Source organism: Zootoca vivipara, chromosome 5, assembly GCF_965207765.1.
Source record: "Zootoca vivipara chromosome 5, rZooViv2.hap1.1, whole genome shotgun sequence".
Taxonomy (NCBI): domain Eukaryota; kingdom Metazoa; phylum Chordata; class Lepidosauria; order Squamata; family Lacertidae; genus Zootoca; species Zootoca vivipara.
The window spans coordinates 27,634,632-27,655,094 of record NC_142588.1 but is presented as its reverse complement, the minus strand read 5'-3'; the positions used below and the strand labels follow the sequence as shown (position 1 = coordinate 27,655,094).

Here is a 20,463-nt window from a genome sequence, read left to right as displayed (position 1 = left end):
AGATGTTTTGGACTACAATTCCCATCTTCCCCGACCACTGGTCCTGTTAGCTAGGGATCATGGGAGTTGTAGGCCAAAACATCTGGAGGGCCACAGTTTGGGGATGCCTGTTTTAAGGGACCACAGTGTGGCTAAAAATGTCAGTGGCTCAATCTTCAGCAATACCCGAATGTCCCGTAAGCACCAGTACTTAATGATACAATTCAAACATGGCAAAGTGTGACATATACCTTGAGACCAGAACTACTAGGCCGCAGTTCAATTTGCACAACTACTAGGCCCCAGTGCACATTTGCTCAGCAAGTATTACCTACATATTTCTCTTCAGTGAAGGATAAATCAGTGACTATAGATTAAGGGAAAGCTAAGTTTGTGCCACCTCTTCTTGTCTGGTCTGTGGCTAGACAATGTTTGAACACGTATACAGGAGCTTCAGCAATGTTTCAGAGTGAAATTTGTGGAGTACGAATACAAGTCTGGAGGACAGAAGAGAAAAGTGAGGAAAATTAGGATAAGGGCTGCAGCAGAATGCAAAGGTGAGAGAGTCTTTCACAACTTCACATTCCTTATGGCCCTCAAGATCAACCCTATTAATTTCAAATACCTCATGATATAAAGAAGGCTGATCGCCGAAGAATTGATGCTTTTGAATTATGGTGCTGGAGGAGACTCTTGAGAGTCCCATGGACTGCAAGAAGATCAAACCTATCCATTCTGAAGGAAATCAGCCCTGAGTGCTCACTGGAAGGACAGATCCTGAAGCTGAGGCTCCAATACTTTGGCCACCTCATGAGAAGAGAAGAATCCCTGGAAAAGACCTTGATGTTGGGAAAGATTGAGGGCAAAAGAAGGGGACGACAGAGGACGAGATGGTTGGACAGTGTTCTCGAAGCTACGAACATGAGTTTGACCAAACTGCGGGAGGCAGTGCAAGACAGGAGTGCCTGGCGTTCTATGGTCCATGGGGTCACGAGGAGTCGGACACAACTAAACGACTAAACAACAACAACCTCATGATCTTTGTTTTCCTTCCCTTTACTACGAACTATATGGTGGACACAACATTTTATGTAGACCTAAGCAGGAAGAGAGAAGATTGTCCGCTTTTGATGAATGGTACCTAATGAATTAAGCTTGATTGAACTATTAGACCCAATAGCCAAATTCCATTTGCAATAATGGATATCATTTGCCTGTTTTCTTCTTCTGGCAGAGAACTGGGTGTGCAGTAGTGGGCTTTGGCAGTTAACTAAAGTCCTTGGGCAAAAGGGAAGGAAACAAGTCTCTGATGCATGCTGGAGTGCCATTTTAGATTCCAGGGAGGGAGTTCAAACACCTCTTCATTGATGCATTTGACAGTAACCATGAGTGGTTTCCTTTGTATGCCTCCTAACAGGTACAGCAAGGTCATTCACACATGACACGTCCTGTTTCTGTTATTTAAAATGAAGCAGCCGATTTTGTACTACTCTTCCCTAGGCCACACCCCTTCTCTCTAGGCCACGCCCCTCACTGGCCCTGCTATGTATCTCAAGAATTTTTGCTTGGCTGGAATTTGTCTTTAAGACCTGATAACACCTTTTGCTTGTTTGAATGAAAGGCAGGGATGGGCAGGGTGTAGAAATGTACGGTAGAAATGTAGAATTTGCAATGGTTGCCCTGCCCACTTTTGTCTCTGGCCTTGTTCACCACAAGGGAATGCAGCTCTCAGAAGAAACACAAGTTACCTGATTTGGAGTAAGTCCTACTAATCTAAATAGGGTTTGCTAAAGAAACATTACTCTGTGTGCAGAACCTTAGCACAGATTACTGAACCTCTGTATGGGCTTCAGCCTTATAATGTGTGTGATCTGCTGAAAGGGAAACCAGGAAGTTTTGGTTTTTCTGTTTTGTTTTTTCAAAGTAGCCCAAAATGAATTAAAATCAGTAGTAAGACTGAAAAGACTCTGACGCTTTGTGAACAGTGGCCATAGCTGGCTAAGGAAAAGAATGTGAGGGAAACCAAAGCAAATTATCAGTGAGAAAATACATATTACAAGTGTATGAAAGCCTGCAAAAGCTGTTACAGGCCACCAGACAAATCTGTACAGTATTACTGATTGAATACATCCAGCTTTTGGCTTTCTAAGCAGTTTTTAATGGGTAATATTTTCTTGATGGACCAGAACAGCTTGGGCTAAATGCAGGTTTCCCCCGCTACCCACCCTAATTGTATTGTTTACCCTGGCAGGCTGTCACAGTCTCTTGTGCTAATCTGATCTGAGGCGCTTTTTCAACAGTGCCTTTTCTGACATGATCGACCACAGCAGCTTGGAAATATCAAGCTCGTCCCTTCTGAGCTGATGGCTTACAGGCCAAGACAGGCTGAGCAATCTCTTCCTCGGGTGCTCTGGTGGCCTGGGTTGGCCATGCCGTTGAAAGCCACTGTGCTCTTATGGATTTCTTCTAATTTTACACATGTCTCCATTTGGTAACCTGCTTTAGGGGCATGCAGAAGTTTCTCTTTTGTCTGTTTTATGGAAAACAAAAACCATTTGCAGCCTTGCTGAGTTATTTTTGTTAGCTCTGGAGGCCAATCATTCTGATATCTCTTCAACCAAGAAGGAGGCGTCTAAGGGCAAGTTATACCCTTTCTACACAGGTACTGATCAGAGGATGTTGGTATTTGTGGTTCACAGATGCTTTCAGTGTTAGAATCTACCCCCCCCCCCACACACACACTTTTTAAAAATAAGATTTTATTAAAGCTATTTCACAATGCAGTAAGTTAAAAGAAACTAATCTAAATGAAAACAAAACACAGAAAGAGAAAATGCAGAGTCCTCTCTCAAAGGTAACCCTTGTCTCACACAGAAAGTGGTGGACCTTCACAGCTCTCACCTGGGAGCTTTCCTTTTTTTCTCCCCCAGTATCTCACCCTGGTGTCCTCCGGATAGGAAAAAGAAGATACGAAGCTACCTTATACTGAATCCATCTAATCAGTACTCGCTATACCAAGTGGTAGCAGCTGTCAGGCCTAGGGAATGAACATGGAACCTTTGGCACACAGATGTGCTCCACCACTGAGCTATGGTCCCCACTCCTTGCTTTGGGCTACAACTCCTGTTAGCTCCAGTCAGCATGTAGAATGACCAGACATGACGGGAGTTGTAGTCCACAACATCTGGAGGGTCACCATATTGGCTACCCAACATGCAAGCTCCAGGTGTTAGAAGGACACAGTGACACACTACCTAATTATCAATGAAAAACAATAATAACCATGACACAGATATATCTGAACCTATTTAGATATAGTTGGCTTCAGGGAATTCCAAAAGAACAGTGCATTTATATACAGTATATGTTGTTGTTGTTGTTTAGTCGTGTCCGACTCTTCGTGACCCCATGGACCACAGCACGCCAGGCACTCCTGTCTTCCACTGCCTCCCGCAGTTTGGTCAGACTCATGTTGGTAGCTTCGAGAACACTGTCCAACCATCTTGGCCTCTGTCATCTCCTTCTCCTAGTGCCCTCCATCTTTCCTAACATCAGGGTCTTTTCCAGGGAGTCTTCTCTTCTCATGAGGTGGCCAAAATACTGGAGCCTCAGCTTCAGGATCTGTCCTTCCAGTGAGCACTCAGGGCTGATTTCCTTCAGAATGGATAGGTTTGATCTTCTTGCAGTCCATAGGACTCTCAAGAGTCTCATCCAGCACCATAATTAAAAAGCATCAATTCTTCGGCGATCAGCCTTCTTTATGGTCCAGCTCTCACTTCCATACATCACTACTGGGAAAACCATAGCTTTAACTATACGGACCTTTGTTGGCAAGGTCCAACCTGGAGCAGGAACCGGCAAGCCACTCCAGTATCCCTGCCAAGAAAACTCCATGGACAAAGACAACAGGCATACAGTATATACAGAGCATTTATATACAGTATATTGGTTTCCAAGCTGTGCCGTTTGTATGTATAATCATCTCATACAAAAATATGCTGTCAATCGCAATCGAACTTTGTGTGTGCCTTTATCGACCTTAAGTCTGCTTTCATATCTGAAACTTAAAATGGGAAATTTTCACCATCATTGCATCTCCATGCAATGAAATTTCACTCATTTTCAGTGCTATCTCATGGAAGATTAGGGGGTGCCCAAGTCCATTTAAACCAGTAGGTTTAAGCATATGTCAGGTTTGTACCCTTAATTTCTGTCTGTCAAGAATCTGGAGTCAGTCTCGTTACATCAGAACTTATTTCCAAGTGAACTGCCTAAGGAGTGTTTGCAGGCAAGACACAAGTCACAATCTTCCTCTTATTGGCTGTGGCCAACACCACCAATACCCAACGATTTAAACAAAACCTCTTTTTGTACCATCAGAGAGCCTCATCAACCCACAGCTGGGCAACCCATCTAGAACAAATATTAATACTGTACCTCCTGACAATGCTGATTTAGATCATTTGACCAGCAGAGGGGAAATTATCCTAAAGAGGAAGAGAAACAGCTATTTTTAAAAAAAGTGTGGACTGAAGCCTAATTCTCACAGAGCAAACCTATCTGGGTTGTACCATATCAGACTGCAGGCACAGCATTTTTTAAAAAAATCCTCTCTAGACAGAAAATTGGATTTAAGGAAGGAAGGTTCTAGTCCAACCTTTCCCTTGAGATGCTAACATTTCTTCTTAACATCTATAACCCCATTTCGGCTCAGTGTAAGAGTATGTGTAAAGAATTACCCTACACAGCAGGTTGTCTAGAAATTATTAAGATCCTTACCACATTAAAGAGGAAGGAGTTGGGGAAGGCCGGACATGAATTACCTGTACTGGAAGAGTCCATTGATTGTTGTAAATGGCAACACTAAGGCTATCTACACATTAGTGGCCCAAAGCGCAGGGAGCTTATTTTCTACTGCTGCATTTCAAGTCACATTTAGTCTTGTAGGTCATCATCTCCCTCTGCCCTTCTGCCTGGTAGAAAAACAAGCTCAGCCTGCCAGTGCTGATTAAACCCCCGTCCCCAACACCCAAGAATCTAGAGGGCACCAGGCATCTGGTGGACCCGTTCCATTTTTTTTTTATTATTATTATTATTATTATTATTATTATTATTATTATTATTATTATTATTATTATTATTATATCGTCCTATAGTCGGAGGTCTCACTGTAAATACATGGGATTCCTGAACTGAGTGTTAGGTACAGCGAGGGCAAGAAGTGAGGAAGGGGCTTTGGAAATGAATCAGGGGTGCCAATTTGAATAAAATATTCGGGGAGGGGTAGGTATGATCACATGACACAGCGCACGCACGCCATTTGAATGGCGATGTCACGCCCATCAATTTTGCGGTCCCCTGAAATATTTTAGGGGGATCTGCTCTGATATACTTAGAATTAGATAGATCCAGATAGAGATTCCTGAATCGGGCAGCAGTCGTGACCCGTGCCCATGGCGCACAAAAGGAATGGTTATTATTATTAGTATTGTTATAAATATTTTTTAGCCTATTTCCAAGAAGGGCTAAGGAACACCTTCCGGGAGAGATGGAGGATGAAAGGAGCAGCGCTAGCTTGACCCTCGCAGAAGACCCCGCGGAGGAGGAGGAGGAGGAGGCGGTGCTGCGCGGCGGAGGCGGAGGCGGCGGGCGTGGCTTTGGCGCGAGGGCCGGCGGAGCCTGTGTTTGGGGAAGGCCCAGCTCAGCAGATGGGGAGGCGCGCAGGGCCGGCGACAGTAAGTGGCGCCTTCTTCTTCCGCGGGGCTCTCAGCCCACGGGGACCTTTCCGCCGGGGGTTTTGCGGCTGCTCCCCTCTTCGGCTTTGCTCTCTACCTGCGACTCCCTTTCCGCCTGCTGCTTCTCCTCCTCTTCCTCCCGGCCCTTGCTCCTCCTCCTCCCGCCGCACTTTGTTTTGGCCTCGGTCTCGGAAACTCGCCGTGAAATCCGAGGTTGGGGTGTTTGCAGGCGCATGTGCAGAGTGCATTTCCTGGAATGAAGGGCCCGGGCAGCTTCTCGTTCGCAAGATGCAGCTTTTCAGTCGAGACAAAGGCCGGGGGGGGGAGCCAGGATTTTTCCCACGGAGTGGCTTCACCGAGACTCTTTTTTTTTACTTTTGGCTTTCTTATTGTTGCCTATCGGGGTCTGTGAGGCTTGAGGGGGACCCAACATGCATTTTGTGGGTCCCCCTCAAAGCCAGGCTTCAAAACGTGTTTTCTGAGAGAACAGCAAATAGCCTCTTCCTCCGCTGCCCAGTATCCAAGGCTGGTCAAGGGCGCTGAGGACCCAAATGGTTTGGGCAGCGTATTAATGATACTTATATCATTTCTTATCCACCCTTCACCATAAGGTCCCAAGGCAGGTGACAGCAATTTAAAAATACAGTATTTAAAACGTTTTAAAGCAAATTGTGGTGGCAAGAATAGAGTGGGGCCTAAAAAAAAATAAGTTTCTCAAGTGTCAAAAGGCCAGGGTAAAGAATGCTATGTTTTGTAAATCCCAAGTCCTGAGATGTCAGTCCTACAGATGTGTTCCATTATTATTATTTTTTAGGCAATGAAGCTAGGTTTGTACTGAAGGTGGGACTTTCTGCGAGAGCCCGCCTTTCTTGAAAGGGAAGAAAATTCCTGGATTGGCTCCCAGAGTTTATTTGCCCATGTCTCAAACCTTATTTTTCTTTTAATCATACCGAGCATACATTAAGCATCGATTGCTTTCCTGAAAAGCGCTTTTGTGTAACTAAAAAGCTTCCACGTCTTACTGAGCGACTGATTGCCCCAATGAAAGATGTCATTTTGCCATTTCTCTTCACTTTGGGTTGGCCTCAAAATATTCCCCAGCTCCCCCAGGAATAACATGCTTCAGCCACATATTTCAAAAGGGAACCTCTTCTACTCTCTTCCCCACTCCATTAATTCTTCTTTTGCTGACCTGGACTTAGGGAGAATGGAGATTGCTTAAAAACTTAACAAGAGTCATTTGATCAAAATTTTAATTCTAAGGTAACTACTTCCACATGATGCTGTCGCTTCACTTTGTTCTCTCTCTCTCTTACAAACTTCATAACAAACTTTCACCCTGTCTTCCCTGAAGACTCGCTATCAGTTCAACTATTTCATACAGTAAAGCAAAAGCAAACTCCTTGTATGCTGTTTGAAAACCATGTGAATATTTCAGAATATATTTAACATTATTTTAAATAACATTTTGCACAAGCCCTTCTAAAGACTTGTTTAGGCTGCAGCGGGCCTCAGTGTTCCATTATGCATAAGGACACACTAACTACTTCTCTTCGGGAACACCAAAGGAGTTTCTTTGAATTCAGGAACTCTTGTCCTTTTAACACAGATTTATTTGGGATGCTTGCAACTGTTGCTGCAGCTTTCTGTGGCAACCCGATGGGTTGTATTTCTTAATATTAATAAGCATTTATATAGCTCGCTTGAAGTGTTCAGGTGCACATTCCCTCACTGTACCATATCCTTGTAAGAGAGACTAGTATTACAGGGGTCAATGAGCTAGTGACAATGTCATGCTATGTGACCATAACTTTCACACATCTTCAATTTATCCTAAAAGTGGCTGTTGATTTGGAGGAACAAGATGACTACCACCACAGTGCTAACTCTTTGTACAAACCAGTGGATGTCGCTACCCAAGAAGAGACACCCCTGTTCGAGGAGCCAGAGGGAAACAGACTCGGTTTTCACAAGCCTAAAGATCACTTCAATGGCACCTATATTATTTTCTTCCTCCTGGGGGCTAGCTCTCTCTTGCCTTTGAACTTCATCATCACTGCAAAGAATTACTGGATGTACAAACTTCAGAACTGCTCAGAAGAACTCTCTCCAGCAGAGCAGGGAACTTCGGATATTCGTGTAAGTGTTGGGAATTTTAACTCTGCTGTGTTAACCCTTCTCTTTCTCTTTGAGCTTAGTGCATGAATTTGATGTCTTAATCCTTATGGAGGACAAGACTTTCACTTAATGGAAGAGAGCTCTGGTTTGTTTTTGCAAATACGTTGCACATGTGGTGTCCATAATCCAGCATTTGCTGCTTTTTTAGTTTAGAAAATATGACAGTGAAGAAAAGAGATATGGACACCTTCTTCTCATCCCTCTTGCACTATATTTGTGGGGTTCTCAGGGGCATGTAGTTGTCCAATGTGGGGATCAGGTTGCTAAGTATTTCGGCATTCGGAGTTAAAACACTCAGCAGAAGTCAAACTTAATACTGAATCTCTATTGGAGGAGCACACACAGATATAGTCACACTGAGATTCTGAGTTTAGGAAAATAAGAAAGCTACGTTTATTACAGGAAATACGTGCTTGATAGGAAAGATCCTGGTTCTGCCTAACCAAGGAGATGCAAGGAGCTATGCTTGCTGTTGTGTCTCGAGCTATGCTTGCATCTTGCATGCAGAGAGATCCAAACGTAGATGCCTCCTTTTCCAAGGTGAGGATGAAGGAGAAGGAAGTAGGAAATGAGGTCAGCAACCCAAAGGGTATCAGTCTAGTACTGGAGGGAAGGTCAGCACAGGTTATGTCAGAAAGGGCAGTCTAGGAAACTTTAAGGGTTTCCCCTCACTCTCCTCTTTCCCATGCACATGTCAGCCTTTAGTGCAAGCTGAGTTGGATCCCAATACTTCCAACCGTCTGCTGGTTTGAAAAGTGAAACTGATGATTGGCAGGACTCATGACAGACGAAAGTATTTCATCACACAGTGCATAAATAATTTTTGGATTTTGCTACCACTGATCTTTTATGTGGGCCCCCCCTCCCTCAGGCTAGGCTGGGACTGGAGGGAGGTGAGACTGTTTCACATTTCTTTCACAAGAGGAGCAGCAAATGTTTTTCCACAATTTATCTCAAGGCCTTTGTTATCCAGATGCTTTGATGGACTCAAAGTCTGGTTTCATAACAGGGGTCAGATTGGAAACCCTAAGAGTTTGCTTGTCCTGGCTCTTAAAAAGCTAATGCTGGAACTTAAGAGTCAATCAGTTCAAGTCAGTGCTTAAAATAAATTAAATTAGGCAGCTTAATTTATTACTTAAATAAATTAGGCAGCCTCCTAGAAGTTTTAAATAGTTTCGTTGGAAATTTGATAAACTTTTCCATCATTGCATAGGGAACTCTAATTCATATAGGTGTAAAGGTATGTGGGGAATAAGGAAGGGGATGAATTGCAGAACCTCTAAATAAGAGGCTTGGCTGTGTGTGATAACACAGAGTACGCCGCTTTTGAAACTTGCCAGCATCTCATGGCATTAATCTCACAGGTGCATAGGGACTTTTGCTGTAATGCATAGCATGACAATTGTCTACCGTAGCTGCATAATTGTTGCTGCTGTTCAGTGTCCAATGAAAGATCCACACACATCGCAGTATTGCAGCTCAAGTTAGGGATTTTTCACCTTTTTGAAAAGGTATGGATGGGATTATGGTTGCAGCTCTTGGCAACCCAGTGCATACTACTCCCAAGACTTCTGACATGTTGTATAAACTCTAGCTCAGAAATAGTAGGATGGAGGAATGACATTCTGGAGGTTTCATTAACTACCAAGTAAAAAGGGCTACCATGGACTCAGTATTTACTTGTCTCTTATCTGGGAAAACCAGAACAGGATCACTCTGGTACTACATGAGAAATGGATGGATGAATGAGTTTACACTTGCCTGTGAGAAGTGGGAACAGTAGCAGCCTACCTCTAGGCATTGTCTTTGGGAAAAAAATTTTTTTAATTGTTTTAGCACTGTAACCTCTCATGTAACCCAATGAGCATTTGCTAGGGTGTTGCAGGCTGGGATGCTTCCTGCAGCTTCAGTGAATGTCCAGAGCTGTTCCCCATATAATTATTTTTGCTACAGGGATAGCCTCCAAGATGCTTGCCTTAACTTTAGAACTGCCTGGCAGGTTTTGGCTTTAATGCCAGTTTCCATCCAAAATCACACATGTCTTCCCCACTTTGCCTGACACTTGTCTCATTTCTCACTTTAGGATAAGTAACATAAAAATAGGAAGCTTCCTTATTCGGTGTGAGGCCACTGATCCATCTAGGTTCTTGTCATATGCACTGAGTGGTAGACGCTCTCCATGGTTTCAGGCAGAAGTCCTTCCCAGCCCTAAATGGAGATCTCGGAGGTGGATCTACGGATCTTTTGCACCAAAGGAGCCTGCATAAAAGAGAAAGCACACCTTTAGAGACAAACCTCAAAAATTAACAAAATAGAACAAGATACCATAGGCCTCTCAACACACTATGGAACTTTTGCATGCAAAGGGGAAAAGGCACCTGCAAATTAGCTGCGTGTTTTGGGCTTATCACTTGTTTCCCTTGTAACCTTCAAAGTTGAAAAAGTTGCCTTGCCACTGCATAGCAGCAGCTTCTCCCCCAGTCCATTCTGAATGTCATGATGATTCCAGCATTTGCTACAGGCCTAGGTCCTGCAGAATGGGTTGCAACAGCTGTCTGGGAAAACCAATTTTCGCAAGTGCTATCAAGCTCTAACAGAGGCTTACCAGCCTATCTGTCAGATTGCAAAGTACTATAGTGAGGATTAAAACAGAGTTCTGATAGGGCACCCTGAGTGATGATGGCTGGCAGTTGGAAACACTACATTGAGAAAAGTGTAAAATAAATAAATAAACCTTGATCTCGCAAAGGGGACCCCAGAGGGAACAGAGTAAACATAGGGCCTTAAATTGCAAAGGCAGGAAGGCCTACTCCGCTTTCTGATCGAAATGTCACTTGAAAATATTAGCTATTTATAGTCTGTGTTCAGGTGTTTCTGCACGAGGGATCAGTATGAGAAAGGGGAAAGAGGGGAATGTTCATCGATAGGACATCCCAGGGGTATGTTCAATGAAGTACAGTGAGCAGCAAACCTAATGCTCTTTTAGCGCCAGAGGTTTTTGCCTAGTGCTTTGAGAATCAGTTCTAATTCTTTGTGAATTTTGCCTATCATGCAAAACAATTACAACCCCATACTGTCATGCAAAAGTTGCATTAATTTTGTTATGAATACAATAATGGCAACTGCTGGGATAGCTCAGTCGGTAGAGCCTGAGACTCTTTAATCTCAGGGTCGCGGGTTCGAGCCCCATATTGGGCAAAAGATTCCTGCATTGCAGGGGGTTGGACTAGATGACCTTTGGGTCCTCTACAATTCTATGAATTGGAGTGAGCCATACAAAATATAGACAAACTTCTGTTTTGTTTTCAAAGCCTAGCACCACCTTCCCAACGCTAGCCTGTCTTGCTTAACTCCAGGCATTGGAGATTGTTAGAAGAAGTAGTGAAAAACACTCTTGCTACTTCTTGCCTTTGTCAACATAATGGGAGGGGAAGCCCTGCTTGTCCACAATGCCTCTGCCATGGCAGAGAACTCAGGAGAAGAAAGTGTGTGCGTTGTCTCAATTTGGCTTGAGTTTTGGAGAAAGTGGGTGCTACAGTGCTTGCATTTCCTCTTCATAGCCCAGCATGAAGTGAGAGACTTAACATGCCTATGTTATCTGCAAGATTAGTGCAGGTTAGCTGTCGAGTGCTTAGAGGGCTCAGGAAAGGGGAGGGCACAGTGGCAATCAACAAGTAATTCAAAATGTATGGACCTCCTGGGTCTGCCTACTTCTGTATTCCGTGCTGCCACAACCTCAATGACGCAGGTGTTAAAAAAGTGGAGACGCAGGCGTGGCAGTAGAAGTCTACAGGTGCCCATTATAGTCAAGCTTTTCCAAAGTGAAAACCCTCTTAGCACCTATTTGGAATTCTGCAAGCTGCCTGCTGTACTTTATGGCTTATTCCAAAACACTGGCAGGTGTGAACAGGCTGCCGGCTGCAGCAGGGAGCCTCTTGTCTTGGCGTGCAAGCTTAGAGGTTTGTTGCTTCTTGATTCACGGGATTGGCATTTTGATGCGAACGCTCCATTGGAGAAAGCCTCCTAGACATCTTGGTCCTGCATTGTTGTTTTCCTCCTTAATTCCTAGTTGCTTTCCTTCTCTTGGATTTTTTTTTATTTCTCTTTAACAAAGTAAATAACTTCTCCCAAGAGAACATTGGCACATCTCTTATGATAGGCAACTTCAACTTTTACTGGGCTTCCCATGTTTTGTTTTGTTTTTTTGTTTTTGTTTTGTTTTTAATGCAAGGTTCTGTTTTGAAGTGTGAAGTTTCTGAAATTCTGGCATGAATAAAATTAACATGCTTGATTTGCAGCTCCACTGAAAATCCTCATTTTCTCGACAAAGCCTAGTGCTTCACTGGCCAAGTTTACATATACAGTAATACCTCCGTGAACGTCCGCCTTGTCTAGCGTTCATTCTGGCTATCATCCGCGGCAAACCCGGAAGTACCGGAATGGGTTACTTCCAGGTTTGCCGCATGTGCAGAAGTGCAAACTGCTCTGTGCACATGCGCAGACGCTGAGCTTTGCCCTGCATCCTTTTCGGCTAGCGGCCGGGACTCGGATGGATCCCAGCCGCAAAACAAGGTACGACTGTAAGTGGATTGCAGAACAGAATGATTCACCCGAGTTTCCTATATGACGTGGCCAATGGACCTCTGCTTATGTGGCATCAGTAGTTAGTGGATCTTGCTCTGAGATTGGACCAATGAGACTTGAGTACCAATGCTCTGTTAGTTTGTACCTTGTACATTTAAGATAACTCAGTGGAGACAGTAAAACCCTAAAAATCAGCAGCAGTGAAATCACCATTAAAAGCAGTTATAAAACCATAATAAGAAGGGTTTGAAATATAAATATTAAGTACTTTTATCTGCAATCTTTGCAACAGCCCTGTAAGGGTGGTGTTGCTATCTCCATATTTCAGATAGGGAGCTGAGACTGATTTGATTTGCCTAAGGCACTCCAGCAAACTTCATGCGTGAGCAGATTGAGTTGTACTTTCTTTTCTTGCTGGTGATTCTCCTTCCCGGAGAACATAGGCTTGAATTATTTCAACCGATGCATTCACACAAACAAACAAACAAAGATACCATTATTCCTACAAACTCAACCATTTCCACCAGCAAAATTAGGAAATAATTTCAGTTCCTCTCTTTAGAAATGCTACCACTTCTGTTTTATTGCCACTTCTGGCATGGAGTGGTTTACACAGACAGAAGAACTAAAGAGGTATACTCTTAACGAGCAATTTTGATTATAACATTTGACGTAGGACTTGCAGAAATGCAAGCAGCTCTCGCTTTGCAACTCTTGCAAATCATGGAGCCCAGCCATGATTTTAAGAACTAGCCTCTTAGCTACGGGTGACGAGGGCCTGACTTCAGGCAAGTGCATGGAGTACCATGTACGTGAGTGAGAGGGCTGCTGGTAGCGTGGAAACCCAAGCAGGTTGCCAGAGGAAGGACAGAATTCTCCACCTTTCTTCTGCCCAACCACCAGCAAGCTAGTTAAAAGAGTTGCAGGCTAGTAACTTTAGTGAGCTTATTTATGAAAGCTGGCGTAGCAAATGAGGCAAAAACAGGAGTGAGTGAGGGAATGAATGAATGAATGAATCTTTATTTGCGTCAGCCATTGGCCATAGCAATAAAACAACAATACGATATACAAAGAATAAAAATGTAAAAGTCAGTTATATAAAATACATTTTAGGGTTTTGAATCAATAGTCTAATAGAGAATCTTATTCTATTTGCCTCAGCTAAAAACCTTGCAACCTTAGCTAACTTCAAAGCAACAACTCTGACACGTCATCCTGGTGCTTGTAGTGCACATGGATGCCCAAAGACAACTTGCCCCATTGAGATGCCCACCTATTAAACCACCTCACACCATTGCCACCCCGTTGACTTGGACATGTAGGAAGATGTCAGCACACCACTCTGACTTCTTTACTAATAATAGTGGGAGTGATGCAGAGAGTGACCCTTCTGGAAGCTCCGTACCAGTAGGCGTGAGGGGGAAGTATTCATTGTAATGCTGTTTGGGACAGAACCCTGACATATACTGGGCCACAGTTGTAAATGCATCCCAGTATTGGGAAGTGTTTCCCTAATTGGGAAACACCTTTTGCGCAGAAAAGAGGGGTGGGGAAACCCTGCAGTGATGCTATATTGCCATTAGTCCAGCAAAGTGCAGAAAGGGTGGTCTAACGTCAGCTCACGCAGCCCAGAAGCGCTGCTGTTTACCCACTCTAGACGCTGCATCAATCTCTCCATGACATAACAGCAACTTGGGGATATTTGTTCTTCGTGGTGAAGGGTCGCAAAGCACCGTGCAGATTTAACAAGCTGATGTGGGGGTATATGCAGGGATTAATGTACTGAGCCATCAAATATGTAATGTGATACCGCGTAACACTTGAGAAGTGAGAAGTATTTGATCACTAGCAGGCTGTCTCCTGGTGCCCTCAAGGAAAGGTCTGACACTGAAGGGTTTGACGCTGTGAATTTTGACCTGGTTTCACTTTTCTGGACCGGTTTCTCGTGTCTGGAACAGCGGGGGTCGGGGGAGGAAGGCCAATGCTATGAAGTGTGGTGTGCTGATCAAGCTCTATTCTGCCTTGGTCAGACCACACCTGCCATACTGTGTCCAGTTCTGGGCAGCACAATTTAAGAAGGATATTGACAAGCTGAACCTTGTGGAGAGGAGGACAACACAGATGATATTGGGTCTGGAAGCCAAGCCTTATGAGGAATTGTTGAGGGAATTAGGTATGTTAGGCCTGGAAAAGAGGAGAGACTGAGAGGAGGCATGATAGCCATCTTCAAATATCTAAAGACCTATCACATGGAAGTTGGAGCAAGCTTCTTTTCTTCTGCTCCGGAGTGCAGGACCCGAACCAATGGCTTCAAGTTACAGGAAAGGAGATTCCGACTAAACAGGAGGAACTTTCAGACTGTAAGAGCTGTCTGACAGTGAAATGAACTGTCAGAAGGTGGTGGACTTGCCTCCATTTGAGGTTTTTAAGCAGAGGTTGGGTGGCCACCTGTCATGTATTATCTAGTTGAGATTCCTGAATTTTAGGGGTTTGGACTAGATGACCCTCAGGGTCCCTTCTGACTCTCCCATTCTCACAGCAAAAAGACAGTCTTTCATCAGCAAATAAGTTCATCAAAATAAACCCAACATTCTTCATGTTTCTAGGTCTCCCAAAAGACAAGTGACCTCACCACTCGTGTGGTTTCCTGTGGCAAGCTGACCTGAATCCCAGGTTCAGATGGATGATAAACTTATCTTTATCTGGAGCTCAGCTCAGTTAATATGTAACGTTTCGTTCATGGCCCCATACCTAATTTTCAACAGAACTCCCCACAAACAAGATTAGATTCTGATTTGGGTGTCCTAAAAGGATCTCTTGGCTAATACTTCACATGGGCCATCAAGATAAGCTGAGGAAAGACTGAGCTGTTTAGGAGAAAGAAGATAGCCACTGAGAACAGAATACTGGAGTCGGTGGTCTTTTGGCCTGATCTAGCAGAATTCTTCTTACATAATGTTGTTTGTATGTGAGGACCACGTATCTGAGTCCCCAACTAAATTGTATCCAAGATGAGAGGTTTCTAATTCAGTCTAATCCATGTTTGCTGCGTGGAGCAAGATTGAGAAAACGCTGATTGGCTCATAGTAGATAAGGCTCCATTTCTACAAAACAGCAAACAGGGAGGGGGGGCTTGGGGAGGGGGAGAATTAGAAAGTTAAGTGGTATCATTTTCTACGATACTTTTTCAAGCAGTGACATGTGACTGAACAGTTTCTGGAAAACATTCCAGTGCTTTATTTTTTCCACGGGGGGGGGGGTGTCTATTTCACAAGTTCATTAGTAAAAATGAATGGATGCTGGCTGCAAATAACTATTGAACAAGATCAGACAGTTTCAGAGTTTGTATCTTTGTTTATTAAATGGAAGCAAAATAAGCTTGTTGATTTTAGATCACTTGCTGGGACGTCAGAAAATTTCCCAGCACAAACTGACAGATTCCTCGCATAGCAAAATGTTCCTCTTTTTTCCAGTTCAGTATTTTCTAAGAAACCCACATCATTGTTCTCAGGTCAGGAGAGCGCAGTGTCTGAAGTGGCACCGTGAGGAGGATTTAGCATGCTGCCTGAGAAGAGAGAGATGGGAATATGTTTCGCCTGGGAGTTGTGTGACATATACCCGTGACTGTCTTGCAAGCAGAGAGAGATGTGTCTAAATGCTTTCCGTCTCAGAATGCTAAGATATGCAAATAGTGAGTGAGTCAGGCTGTTAATGATTCCCCTAGAATTTGAGGTGTTAAGTTTGGAAAGTTGTTTTGTTTTTAAAGGCAACCCAGGTTGCAATGCTAACTATTCTTGCTTAGAAAGCCCCATTGAAATCAGCAGGCTAGCGTGAATCAGCACGGCTGGCATCAGGTTTGTTAGTTTATTATTGCATTTAGGGCAACTCTTACCAGTGCAGAAAAGGTCTTTAGGTTTTAGTGCAATCTTGAATATATAACACTTGCCTTGGAGAATGAGCTAAAGTAGCACAAGAGGACTTGGTTGGTTGTTTTTAATGTTCCCAAGTGGCATCTTTGTAAAATTGACTTATTTCTGTGTGGGAGCTTTTATGGCTATACGCAGGAAGAAGTAAGTGTGGTCATGTATCTGAAATGCTGTTACTGAAAGTTACAAATGGAAACCACCACCACCACCACCACCACCCGGCCTCAGATTTACATAATACAATGGTACCTCGGGTTACAAACGCTTCAGGTTACAAACTCCGCTAACCCAAAAATAGTACCTCAGGTTAAGAACTTTGCTTCAGGATGAGAACAGAAATCGTGCTCCGGCGGCAGCAGGAGGCCCCATTAGCTAAAGTGGTGCTTCAGGTTAAGAACAGTTTCATGTTAAGAACGGATCTCCGGAACGAATTAAGTTCTTAACCAGAGGTACCACTGTACAGCCAGTCTTGCAACATGGCCTACTTTAAACAAGGGCATTGAGGGGGCTGGACTGGGAGAAGTATGAGCTAAGGAAACCACTAAGTGAATTTTATTGCTTATGGAAAGTGCTGGCTTGCTAGCCCTGAAAAGCGAAATGCTTTATCCACGCGACATAAACAGCTAAGTCAGCAGTGACACAACCTCTTATTCTCCTCTCGTGCCCTTTGACATTTGGAAGGAAGAGGTTTTTAACTGATGCAAGAGACGGGATCGCTTTGCAGAGTCAGGAGGAGGCATGTTGCCTCGTTTTCCCCTAGAAATGTGTACTGTGCACTTTGGTGGGACTTGTTGGAGGTGTCACATGTATATGAATGCCGCTGTTGGTAACACTCTTTTGAGTGCAGGTTGTGTCATTGGAGGTAAAGCACCTCCAAAACCTTTGAGGGGTGTGTATGTGACAAAAACAAGTATCTAAACCTTATACAGTGGTACCTCTACTTACGAATGTTTCTACTTACGAATGGAGCTCCGTCCGCCATCTTGGATGCGGTTTAGATAGGATTTTTTCTACTTACGAATTTTTAGATAGGATTTTTTCTACTTACGAATTTTTAGATAGGATTTTCTCTACTTACGATTTTTTCTCCCAATGCATTCCTATGGGATTCGACTTACAATTTTTTTCTACTTACAAATGTGCTTTTGGAACGCATTAAATTCGTAAGTAGAGGTACCACTGTAGGTATAAAGATAGACTTGAAAATGAAGGGGGTGGTGTCTAGTAAATCACAGAAGCTGAATTTATTCCTGAATAAGTTTTCTGCTACACTGGGGGTGAGGGATTCAGTGCCCTACAAATATTGCTGCCCATTGCCCAGGTGTCGCTAACAGGGCACCTTCCAAGTCTTATCATCCCTGCCTATTGGGGTCCATGTTGTTTGGAGCCGGCAGACATTCTCCATGGCCAAAGGAGAAGCAGAATGCACTGCATGCAACAAGCAATAAAATAAATGCAATAGTGCATAATGTGGCTTTTCTTTATGCAGAATTTGGGTTATGCCACAAACTTCTATTTTGTACTGGGGATGGGTTCCTTTCTCACCTGCAAGTCATTTGAGTCTTTGCATTTGCTTATGCTTTCTTGAGTGGAATGCACTAAGAACATTTAACGTCATGCATTTTTTTTTCTGATCTGGAACTCCCTGTACCAGTAACTCCCTGTACCAGAGCCCATAGCTTTGTTCTCTGCTCTGCTTTGCATGATTTGCCTCGAAGTGGGTGAATGATCAAGCCAAAGGAGTCTGCTCTTCCCAAAGAACAATGGAAAATGGAGGCTTTGAATATTTCTCGGCACTTACCCTTTGAAGAATGGTTGTAGCTGAATTGCCATTGCACAGGAATTTTAATAACACCGGTGTTATTGCCAGATATGCGCAAGCAAAATGAAACGCCAGCAAAAGCGGCCTAATGTGCATATATGTCCAACATGCCAAGTTGATTGCACAGCAAGAAGCCTTGGCAGCCTGCTGGGGAGACCTGACCTATTATTTGAGAAAGCACTGGCTTGCACTAATGGCCTAGTAAAGTCACAGAAGATTTTGCTCTTGCCTTTTAATGTATTAACATAGCAGCCCAGATTCGGTGCCACGAATAACCCGTTTTCAGGAGTCCAAGACTAAAGCCTGATCTTAATGGTTCACCAGCCATTCCACTGTCACATATGGGATCATAGAGTTGGAGAGGGCCTTGTAGGTATCTAGTTCAATCCTCTGCTGGGTGCAGGAAATACAGAGCTAGAACATGCCCAAGAGATGACTGCCGGGCCTCTGCCAGAAGGCATGCAGTGAGAAAGAGCCCAGCACCTCTCTAGGTAATTGGTTCCCTTCCCAAACTCCTCTTACTCTCAAGAGGTTTTTCCTAATGTTTAACCCAAATCTGCCATACTTGAGCAGGTTAAATCTAGTCCTATCCTCTGAGGTACCTAGAGGACAAGGCTTTCCACTCTGAGGTACCTAGAGGACAAGGCTTTCCACTCTGTTTGGCAGTCCTTCAGGGATTTTAAGAGGCAGTGAGAGATTTTACTTTCTTGGGCTCCTTGATCACTGCAGATGGTGACAGCAGTCACGAAATTAAAAGACGCCTGCTTCTTGGGAGAAAAGCAATGACAAACCTAGACAGCATCTTAAAAAGCAGAGACATCACCTTGCCGACAAAGGTCCGTATAGTTAAAGCTATGGTTTTCCCAGTAGTGATGTATGGAAGTGAGAGCTGGACCATAAAGAAGGCTGATCGCCGAAGAATTGATGCTTTTGAATTATGGTGCTGGAGGAGACTCTTGAGAGTCCCATGGACTGCAAGAAGATCAAACCTATCCATTCTTAAGGAAATCAGCCCTGAGTGCTCCCTGGAAGGACAGATCGTGAAGCTGAGGCTCCAATACTTTGGCCACCTCATGAGAAGAGAAGAATCCTTGGAAAAGACCCTGATGTTGGGAAAGATGGAGGGCACAAGGAGAAGGGGACGACAGAGGACAAGATGGTTGGACAGTGTTCTCGAAGCTACGAACATGAGTTTGACCAAACTGCGGGAGGCAGTGCAAGACAGGAGTGACCTGGCGTGCTATGGTCCATGGGGTCACGAAGAGTCGGACACGACTAAACGACTAAACAACAACAACAATCACATCCCCCTCCCCCTTGGTCTTCTCTTGTCCCAGCTAAATATGCCTGGGTCACATCTATGCCATATATTTAAAGCATTCTTCTACCACGTTCATGGAGAATCCTGGGGTCTGTAGTTTGTTACTAGTACTGGGAATTGTAGCTCTGTGAGAATAATTGAAAAGATCTCTGAGCAGGCACAGAGTAAACTCAGCACTACAGAAAGTGCAGAGAGCCCCCTCAGGCTGCGCATTGCTAGGAAGGAGGGCTTCCAGAGAGAAAAGTCATGACGCTTCTGGAGAGGCTGGAGCCCTGGCATCTCTGCCTCCTCTTCTAAAAATTAAGCACCAGTTGGAACCAGGCCCTGCAAAGCAGAGCAATCTCCTGCAGTCTGCTGTTTAATTATAGTTCCTTCCATCTGGTGGTTTCTCAGGGTGCAGCACAGTCAGTAATTTCTCCTAATAACAAATGACCGTGGGGAACTGGTGCAAATGCCGCAGTTCTGCAAAGAGGAAGAAATCAAGGCACAGGGAGATTAAAGGTTTGATCAGGAAACCAGGTGGGACATCCAACCTAACCTGGTGTCAGACAACCCCTAAGCTTTAGACCACATCACTATTGGCCTTTTGTGGAGAGTGTCATGACTTGGGTGTTGGAGTGCATCCAAACAAGCTATATGGCATCCTTGCATAGTATCTCCTTATCTTTCTTCAGCCTGTGCAGTAAGCTAGATTGGTCACCATGGGTGATGGAGTCAGTGCTTTTTTACCCTCCCTTCTTTTCGCTTCCAATGGTTGCACATTTCAGGTGCTTAACAGGTGCATCTTAGGCTAATGCTGGATGTACCTTGGAATCAGGAATGCAAAGGTGATGCTGGCAGGTGTACATAGCAAGCTGGATGTTCTGTGGGTATCTGTATATAGCATGGTCTCATAGAAAGATGCTGTTTTGCTAAATC

At 44.0% G+C, this 20,463-nt stretch overlaps 1 protein-coding gene across 4 annotated transcripts in view; it reads left to right on the top strand.

Annotated features, from left to right (window-relative positions):
- The first annotated feature begins 5,576 nt into the window (after positions 1-5,576).
- Positions 5,577-20,463, top strand: part of SLC29A3 (solute carrier family 29 member 3) — a 35,971-nt gene continuing 21,084 nt past the window's right edge. The window contains exons 1-2 of one of the 4 annotated variants that reach the window (XM_035137593.3): positions 5,577-5,714; positions 7,555-7,853. In XM_035137593.3, coding sequence (XP_034993484.3) covers position 5,714; positions 7,555-7,853 — 300 coding nt within the window. In that variant the 5' untranslated portion in view covers positions 5,577-5,713. Of the gene's footprint in view, positions 5,715-6,538; positions 6,978-7,487; positions 7,854-11,705; positions 11,852-20,463 lie in introns of those variants that run through there. The other 3 variants (XM_088670237.1, XM_088670236.1, XM_060274906.2) reach the window with 3 other exon arrangements.